The sequence below is a fragment of the Curcuma longa genome, chromosome 1, assembly GCF_044706935.1.
Source record: "Curcuma longa cultivar G26 ecotype Majalengka, Jawa Barat chromosome 1, ITB_CL_G26_1.1, whole genome shotgun sequence".
Classification (NCBI taxonomy): Eukaryota; Viridiplantae; Streptophyta; class Magnoliopsida; order Zingiberales; family Zingiberaceae; genus Curcuma; species Curcuma longa.
The window spans coordinates 20,858,349-20,879,538 of NC_133861.1; the positions used below are offsets into that span (position 1 = coordinate 20,858,349).

The following is a 21,190-nucleotide window of genomic DNA, read 5'->3' on the forward strand; positions in this document are numbered from 1 at the left end:
GATTTGTAGGATTCAGAAAATCTGTGAGATTTCATACTGCCCTTAATTAGGTAGTCTGAAGTGTCAGTCCAAATTCTGTGTTTTCGATTTAGAGGTGCCATTGAAACAACCTACTTATTCTGCTGCCATGCTCTGTATTTTGATACAACTGGATCACCACAAAAGCAGCTTCTAAAGGACACGAGGTAATAATGTGCATCTAGCAACCCTCATCAAAACATCAACAGCCTAGCAGGGTCCACCACCCAGCCCCTTTTCGGGCTTTCCTCTGGGGTGTCTGTCTCCATCTCCCCAACCCTAAATACTGTCCTCCACTTACGCCACTACCCTCATTTCCAGGGTAAAAGCAAAGCAGCATCCAACTCAAGCTGCACTCACTTGTTACCTCCATCCTGTGCATCTTCCACCGGTGCTAGGATTGCGAGGAAACTTCTCCATTCGAGTGCTATTTTGCTCTGGAGGTTGATCTGATGTGAGGTTTGCCATTGTTTCTCGATGTGGAACTGTAAGATCTACATTTCGTCTCTCATACTTCTTCTGCCAGTTGTCTCAGCCCAAATCCAAATTGACAATGGTACTTTCTCCTCACTTTTTTTTTCTTTCTTAATCTATAGTACAGATTGCATTTTTATCCCTTCAGCTCACTGAGAAGTTACTAGTAGAGATGTGATTGTTAGATTTGTCGTTTGATTCCAACTAGAATTGGGAATAATTGGTTTCTTAAAAATTATAATTTGCATGCTGCAAAGGTCTTACATTTGAACATTGCAGTGGATAAGGTGTATATAAAAACTACTCATCATTCAGTAGCATGGAGTATCGTATCAGACTCAAGTGATCTGCTACCAATTCTTGCACCTGATCTTGTCTCCAGGAAATCCTGCAAACCAAATTGTGAACTTGATAAACAAGAATAGAACAGCCACCAAGCTGCCAGAACTCTCGAACAGCGCAGGACTAGGCTGTATGGCCTTGCAGCTCTTACTGAAATGCGCTAAAAACTGCACCGGCAACAACACTCTCGACTGCCGCCCTCCCGAAGTCGACATCACTGAGGTCTATGCGCCCAACTGCGGGGTAGAGCTGCCGACCGTGGAGGACATCTCCGGCCACATCTTCGGCTGCTCCTGGGACCGCCAAGTAGACATACAGCAAGCCTTCACTGGTGTTCTAGTCCCAAACAACAGGTCACTCTCTCTTCTGCAAAGCAAAGAGCACAATGAGGTCGGAGTTGGCTATGTCAGAGAGGACAACCAGGGGCCGTTCCTCTGGTGCATCTTGTTTAGTAATGGGAGCTCCAGCTCCAGCTTTGTTCTTGAGGGTGGAAAAGGGATTGAGCAGAGGACTGGCTGCTTCAGCGGGGCAAATGTGACATGCAGTGCAGGGGAGGTGCTTATGGTGCAATTGAACATTATGGTGATGATGATGATATGTTTCTTAGTAGTTCAACTGGTGGTAGTAGTTTGATGAGTAGTAGATGTGATTGTAGTTTGTTTGGGAGGCTTTTCTTTTTACGAGAACATTCAATTCAAAGTTGAAATTGGTTTTGTCAGATTGAAAATACATAGAGAGCATGCTTGTTTAGTTCTTTCCCTTTGAATTGTACTTTGATAAAAGTGTTAGATTCGATAGATAGAATCCATATATATCTTCACAACGATATGATATTATTTATTTTGGATTCAATCATCTTTATGATTTTATTTTTGAATTGTACCCAAAATGCTTCATACCAAAATAGATATCTCCATCTTACGAGAACATTCAATTCAAAGTTAAAATTGATTTTTGTCAGATTGAAAATACATAGAGAGCATGCTTGTTTAGTATGATATTCAACAGTATGATAATATATTTTAGGTCAAGTTCTCGTGATTTTATTTTTGAATTGTACCCAAAAAGTTTTATACCAATATAGATATTTTCATCGATCTTTTCTATGTATTTTCAACGTGAAATTTTGATTGTATTCCAATAAAAAATTTATTGATAAATTTTATTTTTAGAACTCAGCATGAACAAGATCATTGGGATACTAGTCGTTGTGAATGAAAGCGTAAACGGGGTTATTTGCTGTTAGTTAACAGTTCCAGTACGAGAAGAATTCCAGGATGAAGGGGAGCCTTCACACTAACTTGCATGAGGCCCCCTTCGCCTGAGTTGTGCTTTAAGTTTGAGAAGTTAAAATGAAACTTCGCCTAAATTTTATAGGTGTGTGTACCTTAGTTTTGCTGCAATTAGGCTGTAGCACTTGAGAGGAGCTGTCGGAATCAAAGTTCGTGAAACATAGCAGCGGAAACTCACTCACTGAGAGAGAGATGCAATTTGAAAATCATTAAATAGATGTGTAAAATCAACAGATGGGAGAGATATAGCAAAGGAAACTCACTCACTAGACAGATATACAATTTGAGAAGACATCAAATCGATGTGTAAAAGCAGTGGTTGATCAGCGGAAAGAGGTGCTAACGGACGAGGTGGTAACGAGGCCAGATAATAATCCAACAAGTACAGCACTGTTGTAGGTACTAGGTTCATTCTGCATCGAGTTGTTTCGGAGATCAATATAGGAGTCATTCTTAAATGGCCCGCCCACCAGCGCTCCCATGGCTACATTTGGATTTGGTTCAGTAGAAGAGAGCCACTGGAAACCATTACATCCTGTGCTGGCGTCCGCGGGGATTGATGCTCCCCTGTGGTGAACCTGTTGCGGATAGCTGTCTCCATATCCCACAAGGTAACTAAGCTTCATTGGATTGTCACCCAAGATGTAATCAACCTGATAACACAAACCAAAGGTTAAGCAAAGATCTTGGAATGCCTGATACTAATCATATAGTCATCAGCTATTCAGCATATTAACATTATTTTGACCAAAAACGAGAGGCGTGCGAGAATCACCTGGGATGTAGCAAAGCTTCGAAGATCAGAGGGAGTAAAAGTTTTCCCACTGCATTGGATTTCTGGTGTGCGAGAAGTAAGCATGTAGTCACTGTAAACAACAGCCAAGAATGATGCAGCCACAGGATGTTGAAGAGCATCCCACTCATCTATCCATACCAAGCCACCTGCAGTATGAAAACTCATAAGTTTAGGATATGAACAGATTGTAAAATCGCAACAGACCCTATACACACACACATGCGTAGAGGATTAATGAGTCATAGTCTTGCCTGTCTAAGTTCTTTTCCAAGAAAATTGCAAAAAATATTTTATTTTTTTAAAAAAAGTGATTCTAGACAAGTAAATTCATACTTACTATATTCTTCCAATAACTCAAACATTTATGAGGAAAAAAAAGATGAAATATATGGAAAGAATATTTATGGCAGTTTATCTCTACTACAATTCTAAGATAATGTGCTGGTGGTTCATGTACCTTCTGTTCTACTGGAAGTGGCCGTTGGGGAATCTGGTAACAAGCCACATATAACAGCTTCAGCTGTGTCTCTATACGATTGGAGGCCCTTCAATTCCCCACTCGAAAATTGCGTTGAACCAAAGAAATGTACTCTGGACAAAAGTACCTGCACAGCAGATTGTAAGTTAACTTCGACAACTTGAAAATTACAGGTTCTGATCCTGATGTGTATTTTAGTAACATAGCAATCAAACAAATCTTTTGAGCTATCAATTATTTAGTATTTATGAAACAGTTGGATAGTATTATTCAATAGACAATCACGTTACATTAAGAGGCGGCACGGAACGATTTTAGGATCTAAATGGTTGCATCATCAAGCAGAAATATAAAAAATAAAAAATGACAGTGTACCAGATGGAATCTGGAAAGAATTTAGATGAATTAGTTTGAATTCTTGAAGCAGTATATCACATTATGAACAAGAATATGTACCTGAGTACCGGCACGTTTGTCATCCCAGCTGAACCAAGTTGGTCTACCCCAGTCAGCAAAAGAATTTCCATTTTTTACAGTCACGTAATCTAGATAACTTTGATCACCAGTGGCATGATAAAGCCAACTAGCTGCCCACAAGAGTTCATCCCCATATCCAGTAGAATTATAGAATGTCTGGACCTTTGTAATGCTGTCACTGTAGATGCCTCTATAATTATCCGCGAAAGTAAATAATTTCTTGGCATGCTGAAGGAGCAAATCTGAATATCTACTGTCAGTCCTTTTGAAAATCAAGGAAGCTGCAGCCATGGCTGCAGCAGTTTCAGCAGCCACATCACTTCCAGGTGCAGTTTTGTTAATCTGTGTCAGCGGTCTATTCTCAACCATTGTTTCTGCTCTTTCCCAACATTTGTGGTCTATATCAGGATCTCCTACCTGTAACAAAGAAAAAAGACAAACAAAAAAAAAACAGTCATAATGTTAAAAGAGAGGACAGAATACCAGAATCTTATGAAAAAAATATAAGAAATTAAGAATTGGCTGAAGCGTCTTTCAGACAGGTACGACATAATTGCCATATCAAGGTGTATGATTAATTTTCTGCAAAGTAAGTGATTAAGTGGTGCAATATGGAAGCCAAGGAAAGAAGGATGTTAGCACTCTAAAGCGAGTGATTTCACTTACAATGAATGGTTTAGGGGCTGCACTGCGTCCTGTGTTAACTGCTTATTTCATACATTAGCCAATATTACCAAGAACTTACATAAGGTACAGTTGAAGTTACACTTTCAAACAACCTAATCAAAATTAATCCTGGATGACATAAGTATGCAATGCCAAACGTGTTCATTTGCTGTCATGTTGATAAAAAAGATAGTAATAATAATTAAAAAAGGGTAACAAAAGGACTAGAATTGCCTAGTATAGTCCTGGCTTCTTTTGCAGGTAACCATTTTCCCTCTGCATTGACAAAAATGGCTATGGTAAAAAAAAAAAAAAAGGTAAATTTTCATTGAACTCGGAGTTTCCCATTTTTTCAAATTGTATCTTAGAGTTTTAAAATTGTCAAAATTCCCTCCCCATCCTTTAACATTTTATCATTTCACCACCAATCATCACCACTATTATTTTACTCAATGGACAAGTGATGTGACACACATGTGGCACACCACCACATCATTATTCTTATAGATGAATTAGTTATGATCATGGTTAGAGGATGAAATGACAAGAGGCTGTAAGATCCAGAAGGTATTTTTTGACAATTTTGAAACTTGAGGGGTAATCTGAAAAGGAGGTAAAATTCAGGTGGCAAAATAAAACATTTCCTACAAAAACCAACAGCGTAATAAATCAGATCAAATGTGGAGAAAGAGAAGTGAATTAAGAATCTATCTACAAGCAAAGCCACATCATAGGTACAATTTAAACATAACCCATGCATTTTGCCTAAATTGCTTTCCCTCTTCGACTCAAAAACAGATGTTGAAGAAAAGTCAGGATGATGAAAATGCTCAATTGACAAACATTCCATGAAATCAAAAGCCACCTTAGAGATTTAAGAAAGTTGAATCTCTAACTTTGGTGCCCTAATTTATGCAAAAAAGGAAATAGAAGAGCATGCAACTCCTTATCACCTGAACAAATAACACACTGTCAGAAGGGTGGGCATTAATCAAATAATCTGTGATCCACTTGAGAGCATCTAGAGCTGGATCCAGCTGCTTGGCAGTAGACATTTGATCTCCATATTCAAGAATTGACCACGACAACACTGTTGCAGTATATGCCATCGGAAAACCAAATTTCATGTGGTCACCTGCATCATACATTCCTTTTGAGAGGTCTAGTCCTTCCTCTTTTCCGTCGTCCAAAGCTGAGTCCCCTCTCCAAGTGATTTTATTATCGACCAGTTTACCAGCTGCAGGGCATCGACAAACAAGGATCTGTCATGCCCACATTGTGTAGAGGAAAACAAAAAAGGAAATCTGATCCGTTTAGATGTGAATAATTATTTTACTGTCGAAGTCAATGGCCTGTGAGAATTCCCATAATCGATTCGAACCAAACAAAAAAAGGGGAAATTTCTAGGTTGACAAGAAAAAAGAAGGCAATTAATAGATTCAATCCTTTTGCAGTGCTATTACCAGTAAGTAATCAGAAAGAAGAAGAAGAAGAAGAACCCATTCACATAGAGCAAATTTTGCCAAGTTGTTGGTATGAAGTGTGAAGAACTACACATTGCACTACAGAATACATATTCTTACCCAATAAGAAGAAACAGAAAAAGAAAGAGCGAGAGAGCAAAAAAAAAAACTAGATGCACAGCCCAGCAAATCCATTTCACAATGAAATATGATCTTAAATGTGAATAAGAGTGGAGCAAAGGATCAGAAGCGGAATAGAGTTAACGAGCATACACTTTTGAACTTGGAAGAACTGCAGCGCCACGCCTAGCGCATCAGCATACTTCTGGTCGAGGCTCCCGGGCGGCCCCGGCACCGGGAGCACGTCTCTGTGATGGTGCTTCTTGATGACGGCGAAGACAACTGCGGCGACAACCAGCGCCGCCACCAAGAGCACGATCAGCCACCCGGTGCACCCCCTCGTGTATTTCGCACCCATTCTCCCACCTCCGCTTCCCCCTCGAACCCAACCCCGCCTACGGCGGACACGCAATGAAGCAATCAGCAATGGTCTTCAGACCTCAGATTCCGCAGGCAATGCAGCGCGACACGATCGAACCGAGAGGAGGCGGCGAAGGTCTTGGAGTGTTTATAGATCTGGAAAAAGAAGGAAAATCAAGAAAGAGGCAGCGCAGCTGTGTGGGTGACCGGTGACCGGAGGCAGAAAACGACGATGTGATCGCTCGTTAACTTCTACTGCTTGGGTAACACCGACACAACATTGCATCGTGACGTGGCATATTATTATAGGTTCATCCTGAGCGTATGGTGCCCGTCGTGGCGCTTGATCTGATTCCCGTGTCGGCTCACTTGAGTTACCGTAAAACGTGGGGCGGCCGTCCAAATTACGCTGATGTGGGCCCCACAGGCTGCGGCTCAACGAGGGGCCAACCACAAGGTAGGGATGCAATGAGTTCCGTAGCGGATCCGCTGGATCGGCTCACAGACAAACCAGGGTTAGCGTGCAGAGACGTCAAAAGGGGTGGGTGAAAAATTGAATGCCAAATCCGATCCGAAAATCCAAACCGAAGCGGTCCAAATTTTATTTATTTATTTAATTTATTTTCAGATTTCAGATTAAACTTCAGGCCTTTTCGTTTTAAATTACTAAAAACGACTAGTTGACTAGACCATTTGCTTCTTTAAAAAAAATAAAAACTATAAATATATAGACATTAAAAAATCTAATATATTTTGTCTTTAAGATCATTTTTTTAAAACAATTTTATTTCAAATTTCTAAATGATCAAATATCTCATTTATTATGCCACAAAAGCGGGTGCAATTTTGATTTGTATGCATGGCGTCGCACGGAAATATATAATAAACGTTCGGTAGGTGAGTAATGAAGTGGATTAAAGAGGTCGGTCGGCACCAGCAATCATGTGTGCATCTCACCATGCGCGTATATTGTATTCTTATTAAATTAATCCCGATATATTTTTTTTCGTCAAATCATAGCCAACTTTGTTTTTTTCCACTAAAATGATCCTTTGGACCAATTGAAAATAAAATAATTAACTATAATATGATCTAGCATATCTATTAATCATTGATGGTAGCCGTCCAATATATATTTTTTAATTTCTATATTCAATTCCTACTATCTAATTAATCTTAGAGATACTGATTGAATCCTATAAAAATTTTCTACAATTATCAAAATAAATTGGAAAGCACATATTGATCCTAACGATCGATCCAACATTATAATTTTTTCAAACTCCTCGAATATGTACGAATGAAATTTAAACTCTTACTACTTAGTCTATCATATTTTTTACCCTCCCACTATAAATTTTTTATCCTCCCGACGATTGATCATAATTAATTATTATTTTTTTTCTTTGAAAGCAATTATGAATGCTCAGTTGATTACTACTTGATAGATATTGTTACAATAAATAAGAGTTAACTTTTAATGAAATCAAAGAAAATATTTTCTCCTGATCAATTATAATTTTTTAATTTATCTTCTTATATATAATTGTAAGATCAATTATGTGAAACTGTTGCGTGGCAAATTCCATATAATTATGAACTTATGTTTTTTTTATTATATACTATTATATAATTTATAGTGAAATAAGTTGAGAAAATTTAAAAAATCCATGTTGCTGTGACAGAAATGAATATAAATAACTACGCTTTAGGTAATATAATAAGGATGACAATCGGATCCCAAAGACTATCCCTTTTTAATTAGAAAAGTTTAAAAATTATTTTTACTTGCTTAAAGGATCACTATTATGTTAAAATATTATTTTTTAACTTGACTTCAAACGGAAGAAACTCACTTTAATATTGTTATAATAATTTTGATCAGAATTTGCTATAAATAATTTTAGTCAAAGATTCTAAATAATGATAGGGGGAGACCGAACGGGTAGAAATCGATGCACGTATGGATCACGTGGCATGCTTCAAGATTTGATCCATGTAGATATCCGGTACTTAGCCAGTATCTAATTGATCTAACCTGTCGAACCAATCGGACTTGTTAATCTTCCGATGTCCTTGATTGTTGATTTCTCAATCTCGTGAGTTGTCGACTTCCCAACCTTTTTAGTTTTCAATTTTTCAACCTCCTGGCATATAAAGAGATATGATGGTTTTCAATATGAAAAAGATACAACGATAACAATGATGTCATTTAATAATCTTATTTTCATGAGGTGAGCCCTTTAAAGATCTCTCTCTTTATTTTTTTGTTTTTTTTTACTTGCAGAAGAAAAGGATGAAGATCAATATGAAAGAGTTTCCCATGCAATCTAATTTTATCATATATTTTACTCCATTTCATTCTATTTTCGTTATCATTTTTCTATTTTATATTATTTTATAGCTCAATGATGACTTGAACAGTTTCCGAAGGAACTTTGTCAGAGTAACTCGTGACGAGTCCTTTTGATGCATATTATGCTTTGCAGAGTTAGCTACATCATAAGAAAAAAATGAGAAAAAAACTTTGACATCATTGCTCATACAAAATGATCAAGTAGATTTTTGCCACCATATACAATACGGTCAAATTTGCATGCCGCATTTAATAATTTTATTCAAATTGTTTGATTTTAAATACAATGTATATTAATTTTGATTAAAATTGGCACAAGAGCACTGAAACAAAATAATTTTTTAAGATAAAAAATAAAAAAAAAATTAGTTTAATATTTTTAAATAGAACACCCTTTTAAAGATAAAAAAGAGTCTTTTTACTTTTGACTATTTCTTAAATAATTAGCACTTCATGAACATAAAAATTAAAGATGCTATTATTATTATTATCATTATTATTATTATGTACAATGCTGCAGTTTGAATGTCTCAAGATTAAAATAAAGGGGAAATCATTTAATTCGATTTCGATTAGAATTTTGTTATGTAATATGAATTTCAATTATATTTATAATTGACAATGATAAATAATTAATTAGTTATGCCACTTTGCCATTACCCAATTCAATTGTGTCCATTTCCCTGCACGTGTATCGCGCGTGCGCTTCTATTTAAGTACTGGTTACCGACTTACCGTGGCTGCTGCCCTTCGGTTCGTGCGAGGCGAGGCCAGGCGAGGCGAAGGGAGTAAGAGAAGTGACAGAGGGAAAGATGTCGGGGATGGGGGATGGGTATGTGGGCACCGCCCAGGACGCGGTGCGGATTCGAAGGCTGGAGAAACAGAGGGAGGCTGAGCGCCGAAAGCTTGAGGAGAAGAAGAAGAACGCTTCCGCCGGCGGCCAATCCGGCCTTCTCCAATTCGGCTCCGGAACCTCAGAGGTATTATTTGTTCTAATTATTTCCTCGATCTGTCCCTATTTGGTCTTGGTACTTCACCTCCGTTTTTTCTTATTTGCTGGTTAGGGTTTTACCTTCTTGATTTCACGTCTGGTACCTTGTCTCCTGTCCAGTAAAATACCCTAACTGTAGGGCGTTATATTTCTAGGAAATAAGCAGCTGTCCGAAAATTGTATCTTTCAGCTATTTGCAGAAACAGTTTTTTTTGGAGTGATTCCTGAAAATACGACCTACCAAAGTTTTGCACATGCGAATCAGTTTTGGGGTATCGTTTTTGTGGGTGGAGTTTAAAGAAACAAATTTGATCAATTTTATTTTATATGGGTTGTTTTCTAATTTCCCACATATCAACAATAAAGTATTGGCGATCAATCATATTTCTTTAGCACAAGAGACAAATGACGATCTTCTACGACTTCAAAAGTTTCTGTCCGTTTTCAATCTTTCTTTTAAATAATAGTCCTATGTTTAAACTTTATTGGAATTTCCTTTCTATCCATCTTAACGATTTTCTAACTCCTTGTATTGAAACTGTATTTCATATATTTGCATTTGGTTCTACTTACAAAATTTCACTTTCTAAACTCGTGTTTATTATATCTACATTCTCATTAATTAACACAATATCATTTACAAATAATATGCATTGGGAATGCTTATTTAAATATGATTTGTACATTCATCTTGTAGTTTAGAAATATGAGTTGGCCAATCTATGTCAAAGAATCTACCTCTGTGTAGATCAAAAAAAAAAAAAAAAAACCTGGGACTCTTAGGTAGTTGCCTAGCCAAACTAGGAAGGGGACTGTATTGGCGGTTGCAATACAGCCCAATATGAAGTTGGAAACAATCTTATTTAGTTCATTTAAACCCATTTAGTCTTAACTAAGTTGACTTAATCTGAAATAATCTTATTCGGTTCCTTCTAACCCATTTAGTCTTAAACTAGTTGGCTTAAGTCCAGATAGCTTGTAGCTTTTATGTGTTTACTTTTGCAAGTGATACATTGATTATATGCATCTTACTTGTGTATCTATTTTATGCTGCTGGTTAATGTGATTTGCATTGTATTATTGACATATTTTCTAGTTGTGGAATAATTAATTGAATGTGTCAATTAATATACTTTATTGGATACTATAGATATGTGCCCCATATGCCCACACATACTTTATATGTGCTATGCAGTTGATCAATTGCATATTGCTCGGATAAATTCTTTCCTTAAGCATTAAATTCTTCGTAGCTTAATTCTATGGTGACCAGCTCTCTACATGTCTGTTATTTCTATGTTCTCAATTTTTTCAGAATAAAATGTTACAGATGTCTTTGAATTTTGGTGAAGAAAACATTTATTTCTTTAAACATTAAATCTGTAAAAACAATCCATCACATCACTTCTACATCTGATAATTCTTCCTTTGTACTATATTTATTTATCTAATTTTCATATGGCTTTCAGATTCTTGAGACAGCATTTAAGAAGGAGACAATTGGTCTAGTGACTAGAGAACAATATGTTGAGAAGGTAAGATATTACTGGGTAGTCTCATTTGCTTATTTCAGTGCCTTCACAAAATTGTACTGCAGTTTGTGAGACCAAGTGTCTTCATTTCTTGTTTATTCATGTTCTTTTTTGGACTTTGATAGAGGGTCAATATACGAAACAAAATTGAGGAGGAAGAAAAGGAGAAGCTTCAAAAGTTGAAGGAAGAGTCAGTTTCAGTCTTTGAACAATTCACTCTAATAATTCTCTGTTTTATCATAAATTTTGTGATAATTTGTCTATCAATGTCAGGGAGGAAGAGCTACAGATGCAAAAAAGGAAAAAGAGGAGGGTAAAGGTTGATTCACGCTTATCCTTTGTTGATGAAATAGAGAATGAGAGTGATGAGGAAAACATGGAAAAGAGTTGAGTTCATTCTTTTCTCCGGTACTCATTATACATATATTAGTGTTAGCAACCATTTTCTTCCTGAACAACCATGTCATTTGATAGATTTTCAATGTTAAACATAGTGAGGTTGATTTTTCTTCTTTGGTTCATTCTAGTCCATTAAATTGCTTTCTTTTGTGGATATTGTTAGTGATGTAGCCTTGCACTGAATTCAATTCAGCTAGCTAATCTATATTGCTGATCCCAAATAGTTGGGACTAACACAGCTTGTTGCTGAATTGAATCATCATATCATAGGGCACTCTTTGTTTGTATCATGCAATATAAATTATATAGGAGGAACATTGATTGTCCATATCTCTTTGATCTACATAAATTGGAGTATGGCATCTTTCTTCATATGGACAATCAATGTTGATCAAAGAGATATGGAAGTTAGCTTCCAGTTTAGGAATGAAATCCTTCTGTTGATTGTATGCTTGCAACAATTTTTAAAAATGTGGCCTCCTAGAATTAGGCATATTCATAATTACTTTGAGCCTGCTTTTTTTCCAGGTCTACATACCTCCATGAAATGCTGTTGCTTTCATGCATTTTCTCAAATTATTTGTTTTCAGCCAAAGCTAAAATGAGTTGATACTATATTGTCAAAGCATAACTGAAAACTTTGAAGACTTCTTGTGACATGTAAACCAAGTTATATCTATAGAATGTTTCTTTAGTTCTTGTCTATCAGGTTTAAGTGACGTCATCTTTACAATTTACAGAACAAAACAAACATGGCAAAGATCCAAATGTGGAAACAAGCTTTCTGCCTGATAGGTACGGTATAGATTTATATATTAAAATCCTAAGCAAAAGCAACATGTTTTACTTCTTGGTTGGCCTAAAACACTGCGCTGGTCGCAAGAATGATCTCTCAGGGAGAGAGAAGCAGAGGAACAAGCAGAGCGGGAAATATTACGACGGCAGTGGCTACGTGAACAAGAATTGATTAAAAGTAAGATGACGATTCCCCTTATAACTTCTGATTGTTTGCTTCTATGCTAAATTAGTTTTAAAATTCTCAGATGAACCTCTTGAAATTACATATAGTTACTGGGATGGAGCTGGTCACAGACGGGTTATTCAAGTAAGTCTTATTATTTTCTCATCCTAGATGATTCTTGTTAAGCTCTGTTAATAACTTTTTTCTTTGAATCGTTAGGTTAGAAAAGGTGACAGCATCGGAGAATTTCTGCGAGCTGTACAGCAGCAACTTGCTCCTGAATTTCGAGAGATTCGAACAGCATCAGTCGAGAACCTTCTTTATGTTAAAGAAGATTTAATTATCCCTCACGTATGTATTTCTCGCACCTTTTTGTTTGCTTATTGCCCCACATCCATTAATCTATAAGCTGCTAGCAAGTTATATAACTTATTCTTCCTGTGCCTTTTTATTTGACAGCAACACAGTTTTTATGAGCTGATTATCAACAAAGCAAGGGGCAAAAGTGGACCGGTATTGTTGATACTTTATATAATTAACTGCTTTCAGATTCTTTCTTTTCCTCATAATTGCTTGCACTACTATTACTTTCTGTCTACTGGTTGTCACTCTGGAAAGTTTTGGCACATGTCATTTTGTTCATACTTCCTCATTCCAATTTTTTGAATTCTAGTAACTTCTTGGTCAAGTGCCATTTATTATCAAATGTCTTGTTTTTGTTGATAACCTCACTAGTTTCTAGTACCATCCTCTCCGTGTATACACTGATTCTGAAGGTTGCAAAGGGTACCTTGTAAAGAGTAAAGGTTTTCCCTGTCTAGCTGTTACCTTTATAATGCCCATTTTTTTGTATTTTGTTATGTGCTTTGTTTTCCGCTGTCACTGATGAACCAGGGCCAACTCTTAGTTTTGGATTTGGAAATTATTGATCTCTATGGTTGTGCATTTGCAGCTTTTCCACTTTGATGTCCACGAAGATGTTCGAACCATTGCTGATGCAACGATTGAGAAAGATGAGGTACTGTATCCGATTTTACTGCTCTTCTTAATTATATTCTTCAAGTTCTAGAATCCTACTGAGCAATTTGTGGGATGATAAGTGATGCCACTGAACCGGGAAACTTGCAGTTTCAAATGTATTTGTAGGCAATGAATAGAAATTGTTTCTCATCACAATGTTGTCTTCACACTTGCAGTCTCATGCTGGTAAGGTTGTTGAAAGACATTGGTATGAGAAGAATAAACACATTTTTCCTGCATCTAGATGGGAGGTATTCCTCTTAAACATTCGTTCACAAACTTTTTACCACAAATTCCTATCAGAGATTACAAAGTTATGGTGGCTTTTTCTGTAACAACCATCCCTTTCTTATTTGCAGATATATGATCCTACTAAAAAATGGGAGAGGTATACTATCCATGGAGACTAGCAAAAAAGTTGAGTTTTCGACTGTGTTGCTCATACTATTCCTAGACTGTAAGAACTTAATCAGCAATCTCTAATAGGAAGAAAAATCTTCTGAGTGCAAAATTTGAATTCACTATGTAACGTTTGCGTTTTGTTCACAGGCCTAGGCCATATCTGAAAACTCTAGTATTTTTTAAGATTTAATTAATTCTGAGCTAGGATTGATAGAGATTCTTAGCCTGAAAGGTACCAAGTATATATATTTCTAAGATTAATGCTATGTGCTCCGGGGTATGATGCAATGGTAGAGTTATTGGTGGATTTTTTAGAGTGTCACGATTTGATTCTCAATTGGAATATGTATATATTCTATTTAGTGGAAAAAATTATGATAAACAAATAATTATCTAGGTGGGTGGTTATTATTTGAGGGAGTGGTTGTATTATAGCTCATAATTTTTTAATACTTTTATAATGATGGGTTATGGAGGTTAATTATTGATGATTTTAAGGTGAGTATTTTTCGAATTTATTGTGATAGTCATTTTTTATGGGGTCCGATTGCATAGAACTTGAAGGAATAGGTAGGACAAATACAAGTTTGATGGTGACGATATTTATTTCCTAGATTTTTTTATTCAATTATATAATTTTAAAATACATAATCGAATTTAGATTTGAGAATGAGAGGAAATAAGATTTATAATAAAAAAAACATAGAAAAAGTAAAAAATAGTTAAAAGTGAATTTAAATAATAATATATTATCAAATGCCCTTTAGAATTTTTAATATTTTTCTCTCAAAGTTTAAGTTTACTATATTAAACAATTATAGGATGATTTTACCCGAAACTCAATTATAAACATAAAATTAAACAAAATATAAAATTATCCAAATATATAAATGAGTGAAGGCCCACGTAGTCTAAGTGGTCCGGGCTGGGCCCCAAATTTGCATTGGCCCACCAGGTTGAGAGAGAGAGAGAGGGGGGGGGGGGGGGGGGGGCTGAAGCAAAGCGAGTTAGACAGGAGGCCGGACCGATGACACGTCATTGAACCGGTTGGGGTTTGCTGCTCCCTGGCAACGCCATCTCCGTCGCCCTCTATCTCTCTAATATATACATCACTCTCACCGTTTTCCACTTTCCTCTCTTTATTTCTTCTCTTCCCTTGAGCGGAAGCGCAGCGGAAAGAAGTAGATAAGTGGACGATGGACTTCTACCAGGAGCTTCTCCTCACCGGCCTCATCTCCGTCCTCATCGCCTTCCTCATCGGCAAGATCGCCTCCATCCCCGTAGACGACGACGAGGAGGAGACCGACCTCGCCTCCCCTGCCCATATCGCCGCCGGTTCTTCGGCCTACGCGGTCAGTGTGCATCCGATCGCGGGGAAAGAGATAGAGCGGAACTCTCCTCCCGGGGTTGCTTCTCCATCCGGAGTTTCCTTCGATGATTCCGATCAAGCCGAGTCCCTTTGCTTCGAAGTCGAACCACAACGGTTGGATCTAGAGAAAGAGGAGTTCTCAAAAGAGGTGGAAGTCGATGCTTCCAAGATGGACGAGTCGTCGACAGAGAAAGTTGGGGATTTTGTCAACAAAGAAGAAATATCTGTTAGGGATGAAAAAGTTGAAGAGAAAGTTTTGGAATCGGGTGGAGAAACTGAAGTGGAAAATGAAGATGCGAGTGCAATGGATGAGAAAGACGGCCTTTTGCTCCATGGGGAGGACGATTGGGAAGGGATTGAGTGTAGCGACCTGGAGAAATTATTCGGGGTGGCAGCCGAGTTTGTTGCCAGTGAGAAAGGCGGGAATGCAGTGTGCAAACTAAGTAATAAAGTACAACTCCAGTTGTATGGGCTGCATAAGGTTGCCACTGAAGGACCATGTTATGAGCCAAAACCCATGGCTTTGATGGTTGCTGCTCGCTCAAAATGGTAAGTAAGCGGTGGACTTTTCTTTTTCGACTTTTTGTCTTTTTCTAAACTTAGATTGAATTTTTATACTTACCGTAAGGTTTCGAATTGTTTTAACATAACTCTCGCGGATTAACCTTGTATTTCTTATCCTGTTAGCTCTATCATGTTAAGGAGAGCATTTTTGTGAATATCATATGGTTGGTCCGGTCATAAACGATAAGGATCATGATATGACGCATAAATGATAGTTTTCTATTATGAGTATCTAAGTATGTAAGAGATGATCTATTACTTCCTTTGGTGCTATCTGCAACATCATTTTTTTTTTTTGAAACAGTGAAAATTAATGGGGACAATACCATGAATATTGAGATTTCTGTAGTTGTGAAAATAGCATATACGGGAATATTAACCTTTTAAAATAAAAATCTACAGAATGGTGGCAATGGCCAAAATGATTCACTAAGTTTTTGTATTTTGGGCTTAGTCTTACTACTCAGGCTTTATCTGCTTGAATTAAGATCACATGCGATTGCCCTTTGGATACATGAGCATAACATATATTCTTCTTAAGATTTTTTTTTCTTTCAATTTTTAGCTAACTTTATTGTGTGTATGTGCATTGGTTACAAAGCTAGAGTTGATGAACATTGGTCTAATGGACATATCCGTGACCTTCAGTAAATTTTAGGGATTCTGAACAATAACTTAATCTTGAATGAAATGGCTTGGGCAAAGTTTAGGCTTGAATAGATTTGAAGATTAGGCTTAGAGGCAAAGATAAAAGTGGTTCATATTTGTGAGTGAGAATTTATTGTTATGCTTAAGTTGCTCATATATTACTTACAAGCTTGGATCGAGACTGGGGGGTGATTCATGTTTGGTTTTTTATGAGATCCATTAGTTTGAATCTTTTTGTTCACATTGTTTGTTGACGTCTATGTTTCAATGGTTCATGCACTAATGTTATCTTACCAAGTTCAAATACAATTTCTATGTTTGATTTGGTTTTGGACTGGAATTCGATGTCATAACAATTCAAGCCCATAGACCTGACCCATGCACCTTTTCTACTAAATTTGGTGCCAATTTAATGATGGTATAGCCTAGCCTCGTATCCTGTCAGAAATATGGAGAAATTATCAAGAAGAAAAAAGCATCTCTGATTATCAATTGATAGGCTCCTTTTTTCTGGTTGATGTTGAATTGTTGATGATTTTGATCATCATGCTCTTCTTGCCTACTTTGGTGCCAATTTAATGGCATAACATAGGTTTATATCCTGTCATAAATATGAAGCGATTGAAAAGACTAAACTCCATGGAGAAGCATTTGTGAAGACTAAACTCCTCAGTTATTAATTCGTAGGCTTATGCTTTCACTGGATGATGCTGGCTTTGATTATCATGGACCTGTTTTACAAACTTCAGTGCCAATCTAATGATGGTATAACATAGGCCTGTCAGAAGTATGGAGAAGGTACTAAGAAATATACCCCCAGTTATCACATAGGCTCATGCTTTTTCTGAGTGATGTTGAATCGTTGATCATTTTGATCATCATGTGCCTCTATACCTATTTTGGTATGGATTTAAACATAGGTTTACCTCTTATCAGAAGTATGGATAAGAATTGAAAAGAGTAAAGCATGCCTTAGATATTAATTTATAGGCTCACGTTTTCCCTGGACAATGTTGACTATTTTAACCATCATGCATGCACACTTTTTATGTCCTTTTTACTTTGCATGCACACTTTTTATGTCCTTTTTACTTTGCCATTTCAATGATGGTATAACATAGCTCTGTCAAAAGTATGGAGAAGCTAAAAAACGTTTTCAATTCATAGGCTCATGCTTTTTCTGAGTGTTGTTGAATTGTTCATGATTTTGACCACCATGTGCCTCTTTTACCTACTTTGTTGCATATTTGATGATGGTATAATAGGTTTATATCTTGTCAGATGTATGGAAAAACAATTGAAAAGAGAAAACGCACCTCAGTTATTAATTCATAGGCTCATGCTCTCTCTGGACCATGTTGATGGTTTTTACTATCATGCACCTCTTTTACGTTCTTGGGTGGCAATTTAATGATGGTATAATGTAGGTCTGTCAGAAGTATGTAGAAGCTATAAAGAAAAGGAAACATATCCCAGTTATCAATTCATAGGCTCATGATTTCTGAGTAACGTTGATGATTTTGATCATCATGTGCCTCTTCTAGACACATTGCCAATTTAAGGTGGTATAACATGGGTTTATATCTGAAGAATCTTGTTGAGAAAACAGAACGCACCCCAATTTGAGCTCTTATTTTCCATAGATATTCTTGATTTACTTCTTGATTATATCTTAGTTTGTCATCAAAGAGCTTGAATGTTAATGGAAGGAATGAGAATGGGTTTGTGGGGCTTCCAAGAGGAAACCATTCTGCATAGATCTGTGACTTAGGTTGCAGGATTTGATTCCTACAATCATTGCAAGCTGAATAAGAAAATTACCTTTCTGATTCAAATTCCACATTGTGTTTTATGAATTACCATTTTCAAATTTTAGTGTTGTTATTCAGAGAGATGAATTTCCTGACGTCCAAACTTGTTTTCCTTAGCTTCAGAAACCTGCTTCATCATGCTTTCCTCTTCCTCCACTATAGGATGATTTAAGACCATAGCTTTGGTTACATATTTTTGTTTCTAGTTACTATCAAAGTGCAAAAAGGTAATATGCTTCTAATGGAGGGCCCTCTCACTTCTACATTCCTAGGCATGCTTGGCAGAGGTTGGGGAACATGAGTCCAGAGACCGCAATGGAAGAATATATCAGTCTTCTCACTAACAGTATTCCAGGATGGATGGTACACCAAACTACGTTAAGTGATAAGGATGTCTCTTGTGATCAATTCTTGATGTGAACTAATGCACTCTTGTTCACGAATATCTGCCAGGCTCAACCCAAAGATAATGATTGTAAAGATCCTGTAGCAGTAGATATCTCTCAAGTTGATCGGCATGACTTAAGGTCACCTTCTCACTCTAATTCTGGAACTGAAAGGTAATGTTTTTATAATTTCTTAAATACTTCAGTTACAAATTGGAAATTTCTGGGTTGGCAGAGATTGGCCTTTGACTTGCAGGTTAGTGGGAGATTCTTATCCAGTGCAAGATGCAACCGATGCTGTAGTTACTGGTCCCAAATTTTTGAAAGATGGTATATTTCTTGAAACCATGAATGTTTAGATGTCGACTTATAGATACTCCTTATATCCAAATTGATAACTGTCCAAATTTTGTCTTATGACACTTTCTCTGGCTAAATCGAGTTCATGCATTGAGTGGTTTGATTATTGTGGTTACATAACCCTTCTTGAACGCCTTCTTAGAATGATGATTTTTTGAATCCTTGAGAGAAAAAATTGTAATGTGGTGAAAAGAATCATTATACTCATACAACTGTAATATCAATGATTAGGATTAAATCTATACTTGTATAACTATTTAATTCTAACATTCCTAGTCAATCTGCTTCACAATATTGAATAGTGTCAAGATACTCTCTTCAATATAAAAACAGAGTTGATAAGGCACTTAGAAGTAGATAACATAGACAGAGAAAACTTTTATGGTACACCTTTTGGTGTTTTTTATTTGTTTTTCTGAACTTGGTTATTAATTAGAGATTTAATTGAGCTGAGATCTTCATAGAGATTTTTTTTTTTGTCTTTACTCCTCAAACTGAGGCAGGATATTAAAAGCTTTTGAAGATGAAAGAAATTATCATGGGCCGCAGAGAAAAGCAATACATGAGATTCAGAGTTCTACAATCTACTCTTGTGAGAGGAAGTCGAAAATTTGGGATTCTTTTATTAGAGAGTAGAGTAATTTACTAGAAAGAGGTGCACATGAAGCAACAAGGAGCAAAGAATAAAATTGAGGATTCTTTAGAAAACCCTAAAGTCAAGGAGAGGGAGAGAGGAGAAAAGCACGGGATAGGTGGGAAGTAGAGAGCCAAGGTGGAGAAGTAGTGATAGCAAAGAAGCATCTACAGACTACAGATGAGAGACTCAAACGTGACACTGGGAGAGTGGTGATTAGTGAAACTAAGCAGGGGTAGGGCAATTATTGATGAGGAAGAAGTATAGATTTAGATTTTATGAGAAGGTGAGTGCTAGAGGGTAGACCACACTGATATATGAATCTCTAATTTCTAATTTTAGGAAAGAAGTCTGCTCTAATATGTCATTCACTTAAAATATCAACTCTTTTAGATCTTGTTTAGTAATGGATATCATTAAAAAGTAAAAAAGAAAAATAAACATTCATTATATCATTCACTTTGTAAAAAAAAGTAAATGCTTTAAAAAGTCAATTTTAAATACTTATTGAATTTATTTTTTTAACATTTAAATTTTATTTGAAACGTAAAACAGGAAATTTTCAGAAAATGTTTTGAACCATTCAACGAGTTAGTGGTTTCTTTTCTTTTCATTTGGGGACATTGAATAACAGGTGGTGGTGTGGAAAGTGTGTGATCTTAGGGCATCAATGCATTTTGATGAATGCTAAATAGTTTCAGCCTCTGCCGTATGATCTTATAGTTGGTACAAATTTCCTGTTCCATAATTATCTTCTTGTAACGACTTTTTGGATTTTCATGCTGCCGGTTAATTTCATTTTGCCTCCACCCGAAAAAATATTTTCTTTTTTAACTTTTTAATGTCCTCCAAAGGTGATTGTTGTCAAAAATGCCTTCCTAAATTTATTGTATTGAATTGTCTCATATTTTTTTAAAAAAGAAGAAATATATTTGTTTTACTTATATTAGATCACAATAAATGTTTGCTACAGGACTGACAAACCTATTCCTTGTCAACCTGCTCTCACCAACAAGAGTGGCATTCTGAAGTCACTTCTAGCAAATCAAACCACAACGATCATGGAGTTGGATCTCTTGTACATAGTATGTGTGTCTATTGCTAATCTTGCAATGTTTCAGTTTTCATTATCTCTGTGATGGAGAAAGAATCACAAGGTGCTGGTAGTAGAAAAACAATGCATATACTTATGCATGTCTGATGTGTCAGCTTTAAAATGGAATAAACTGTAAGTACATATATATCAAAGCTTATTTCTCACTCTCCATCCT

General features: G+C 36.5%; 4 protein-coding genes across 6 annotated transcripts; 3 read left to right on the forward strand and 1 right to left on the reverse strand.

Annotated features, from left to right (window-relative positions):
* Positions 1-332: 332 nt before the first annotated feature.
* On the forward strand, positions 333-1,566 carry LOC141813623 (uncharacterized). The gene is made up of 2 exons (XM_074701582.1): positions 333-574; positions 875-1,566. The coding sequence occupies exons 1-2, from the start codon at positions 496-498 to the stop codon at positions 1,465-1,467; spliced, it is 672 nt and encodes a 223-aa protein (XP_074557683.1). The 5' UTR covers positions 333-495; the 3' UTR covers positions 1,468-1,566.
* A 661-nt stretch (positions 1,567-2,227) lies between these two features.
* On the reverse strand, positions 2,228-6,646 carry LOC141828134 (endoglucanase 24-like). Of its 2 annotated transcripts, XR_012601745.1 has the most exons (7): positions 6,280-6,646; positions 5,497-5,780; positions 3,857-4,294; positions 3,380-3,527; positions 2,902-3,068; positions 2,390-2,779; positions 2,228-2,307 (listed from the first exon to the last, which is right to left on the reverse strand). XR_012601745.1 is itself a non-coding variant. In XM_074715508.1 (6 exons), the coding sequence occupies exons 1-6, from the start codon at positions 6,482-6,484 to the stop codon at positions 2,450-2,452; spliced, it is 1,572 nt and encodes a 523-aa protein (XP_074571609.1). In that variant the 5' UTR covers positions 6,485-6,646; the 3' UTR covers positions 2,354-2,449. The 2 variants fall into 2 exon arrangements, 1 of the variants encoding a protein (XP_074571609.1); XM_074715508.1 differs by lacking the exon at positions 2,228-2,307 and having other exon boundaries at positions 2,354-2,779.
* A 2,967-nt stretch (positions 6,647-9,613) lies between these two features.
* LOC141828146 (protein XAP5 CIRCADIAN TIMEKEEPER) lies at positions 9,614-14,378 on the forward strand. The gene is made up of 12 exons (XM_074715522.1): positions 9,614-9,822; positions 11,303-11,368; positions 11,491-11,555; positions 11,639-11,751; positions 12,505-12,559; positions 12,661-12,737; positions 12,808-12,869; positions 12,945-13,076; positions 13,185-13,238; positions 13,678-13,743; positions 13,922-13,996; positions 14,105-14,378. Exons 1-12 carry the CDS (start codon positions 9,655-9,657, stop codon positions 14,153-14,155), a joined length of 984 nt encoding a protein of 327 aa, XP_074571623.1. The 5' UTR covers positions 9,614-9,654; the 3' UTR covers positions 14,156-14,378.
* Positions 14,379-15,244: 866 nt separating this feature from the next.
* On the forward strand, positions 15,245-21,160 carry LOC141838566 (uncharacterized). Of its 2 annotated transcripts, none has more exons than XM_074726086.1 (5): positions 15,245-16,065; positions 18,812-18,902; positions 18,993-19,066; positions 19,161-19,255; positions 20,893-21,160. In XM_074726086.1, exons 1-5 carry the CDS (start codon positions 15,344-15,346, stop codon positions 20,946-20,948), a joined length of 1,038 nt encoding a protein of 345 aa, XP_074582187.1. In that variant the 5' UTR covers positions 15,245-15,343; the 3' UTR covers positions 20,949-21,160. The 2 variants fall into 2 exon arrangements, with proteins under 2 accessions (XP_074582187.1, XP_074582180.1); XM_074726079.1 differs by having other exon boundaries at positions 15,253-16,065; positions 18,993-19,099; positions 19,182-19,255.
* The last annotated feature ends 30 nt before the right edge of the window (positions 21,161-21,190 follow it).

What these genes read in the sequence shown, in the direction of transcription:
- LOC141813623 (XM_074701582.1), top strand. Translation starts at nt 496, where the DNA reads ATGTGGAACTGTAAGATCTACATTTCGTCTCTCATACTTCTTCTGCCA. An exon ending in CCAAATCCAAATTGACAATG is followed by an intron (nt 575 to 874) that starts GTACTTTCTCCT and finishes TCTTGTCTCCAG; the next exon opens with GAAATCCTGCAAACCAAATT.
- LOC141828134 (XM_074715508.1), bottom strand. Translation starts at nt 6,484, where the DNA reads ATGGGTGCGAAATACACGAGGGGGTGCACCGGGTGGCTGATCGTGCTC. An exon ending in ACAGTGTGTTATTTGTTCAG is followed by an intron (nt 4,295 to 5,496) that starts GTGATAAGGAGT and finishes TCTTTGTTACAG; the next exon opens with GTAGGAGATCCTGATATAGA. An exon ending in CACTTCCAGTAGAACAGAAG is followed by an intron (nt 3,069 to 3,379) that starts GTACATGAACCA and finishes TTCATACTGCAG; the next exon opens with GTGGCTTGGTATGGATAGAT.
- LOC141828146 (XM_074715522.1), top strand. Translation starts at nt 9,655, where the DNA reads ATGTCGGGGATGGGGGATGGGTATGTGGGCACCGCCCAGGACGCGGTG. An exon ending in TGAACAAGAATTGATTAAAA is followed by an intron (nt 12,738 to 12,807) that starts GTAAGATGACGA and finishes TAAAATTCTCAG; the next exon opens with ATGAACCTCTTGAAATTACA. An exon ending in TTCCTGCATCTAGATGGGAG is followed by an intron (nt 13,997 to 14,104) that starts GTATTCCTCTTA and finishes TCTTATTTGCAG; the next exon opens with ATATATGATCCTACTAAAAA.
- LOC141838566 (XM_074726079.1), top strand. Translation starts at nt 15,344, where the DNA reads ATGGACTTCTACCAGGAGCTTCTCCTCACCGGCCTCATCTCCGTCCTC. An exon ending in ACAGTATTCCAGGATGGATG is followed by an intron (nt 18,903 to 18,992) that starts GTACACCAAACT and finishes AATATCTGCCAG; the next exon opens with GCTCAACCCAAAGATAATGA. An exon ending in TCCCAAATTTTTGAAAGATG is followed by an intron (nt 19,256 to 20,892) that starts GTATATTTCTTG and finishes TGTTTGCTACAG; the next exon opens with GACTGACAAACCTATTCCTT.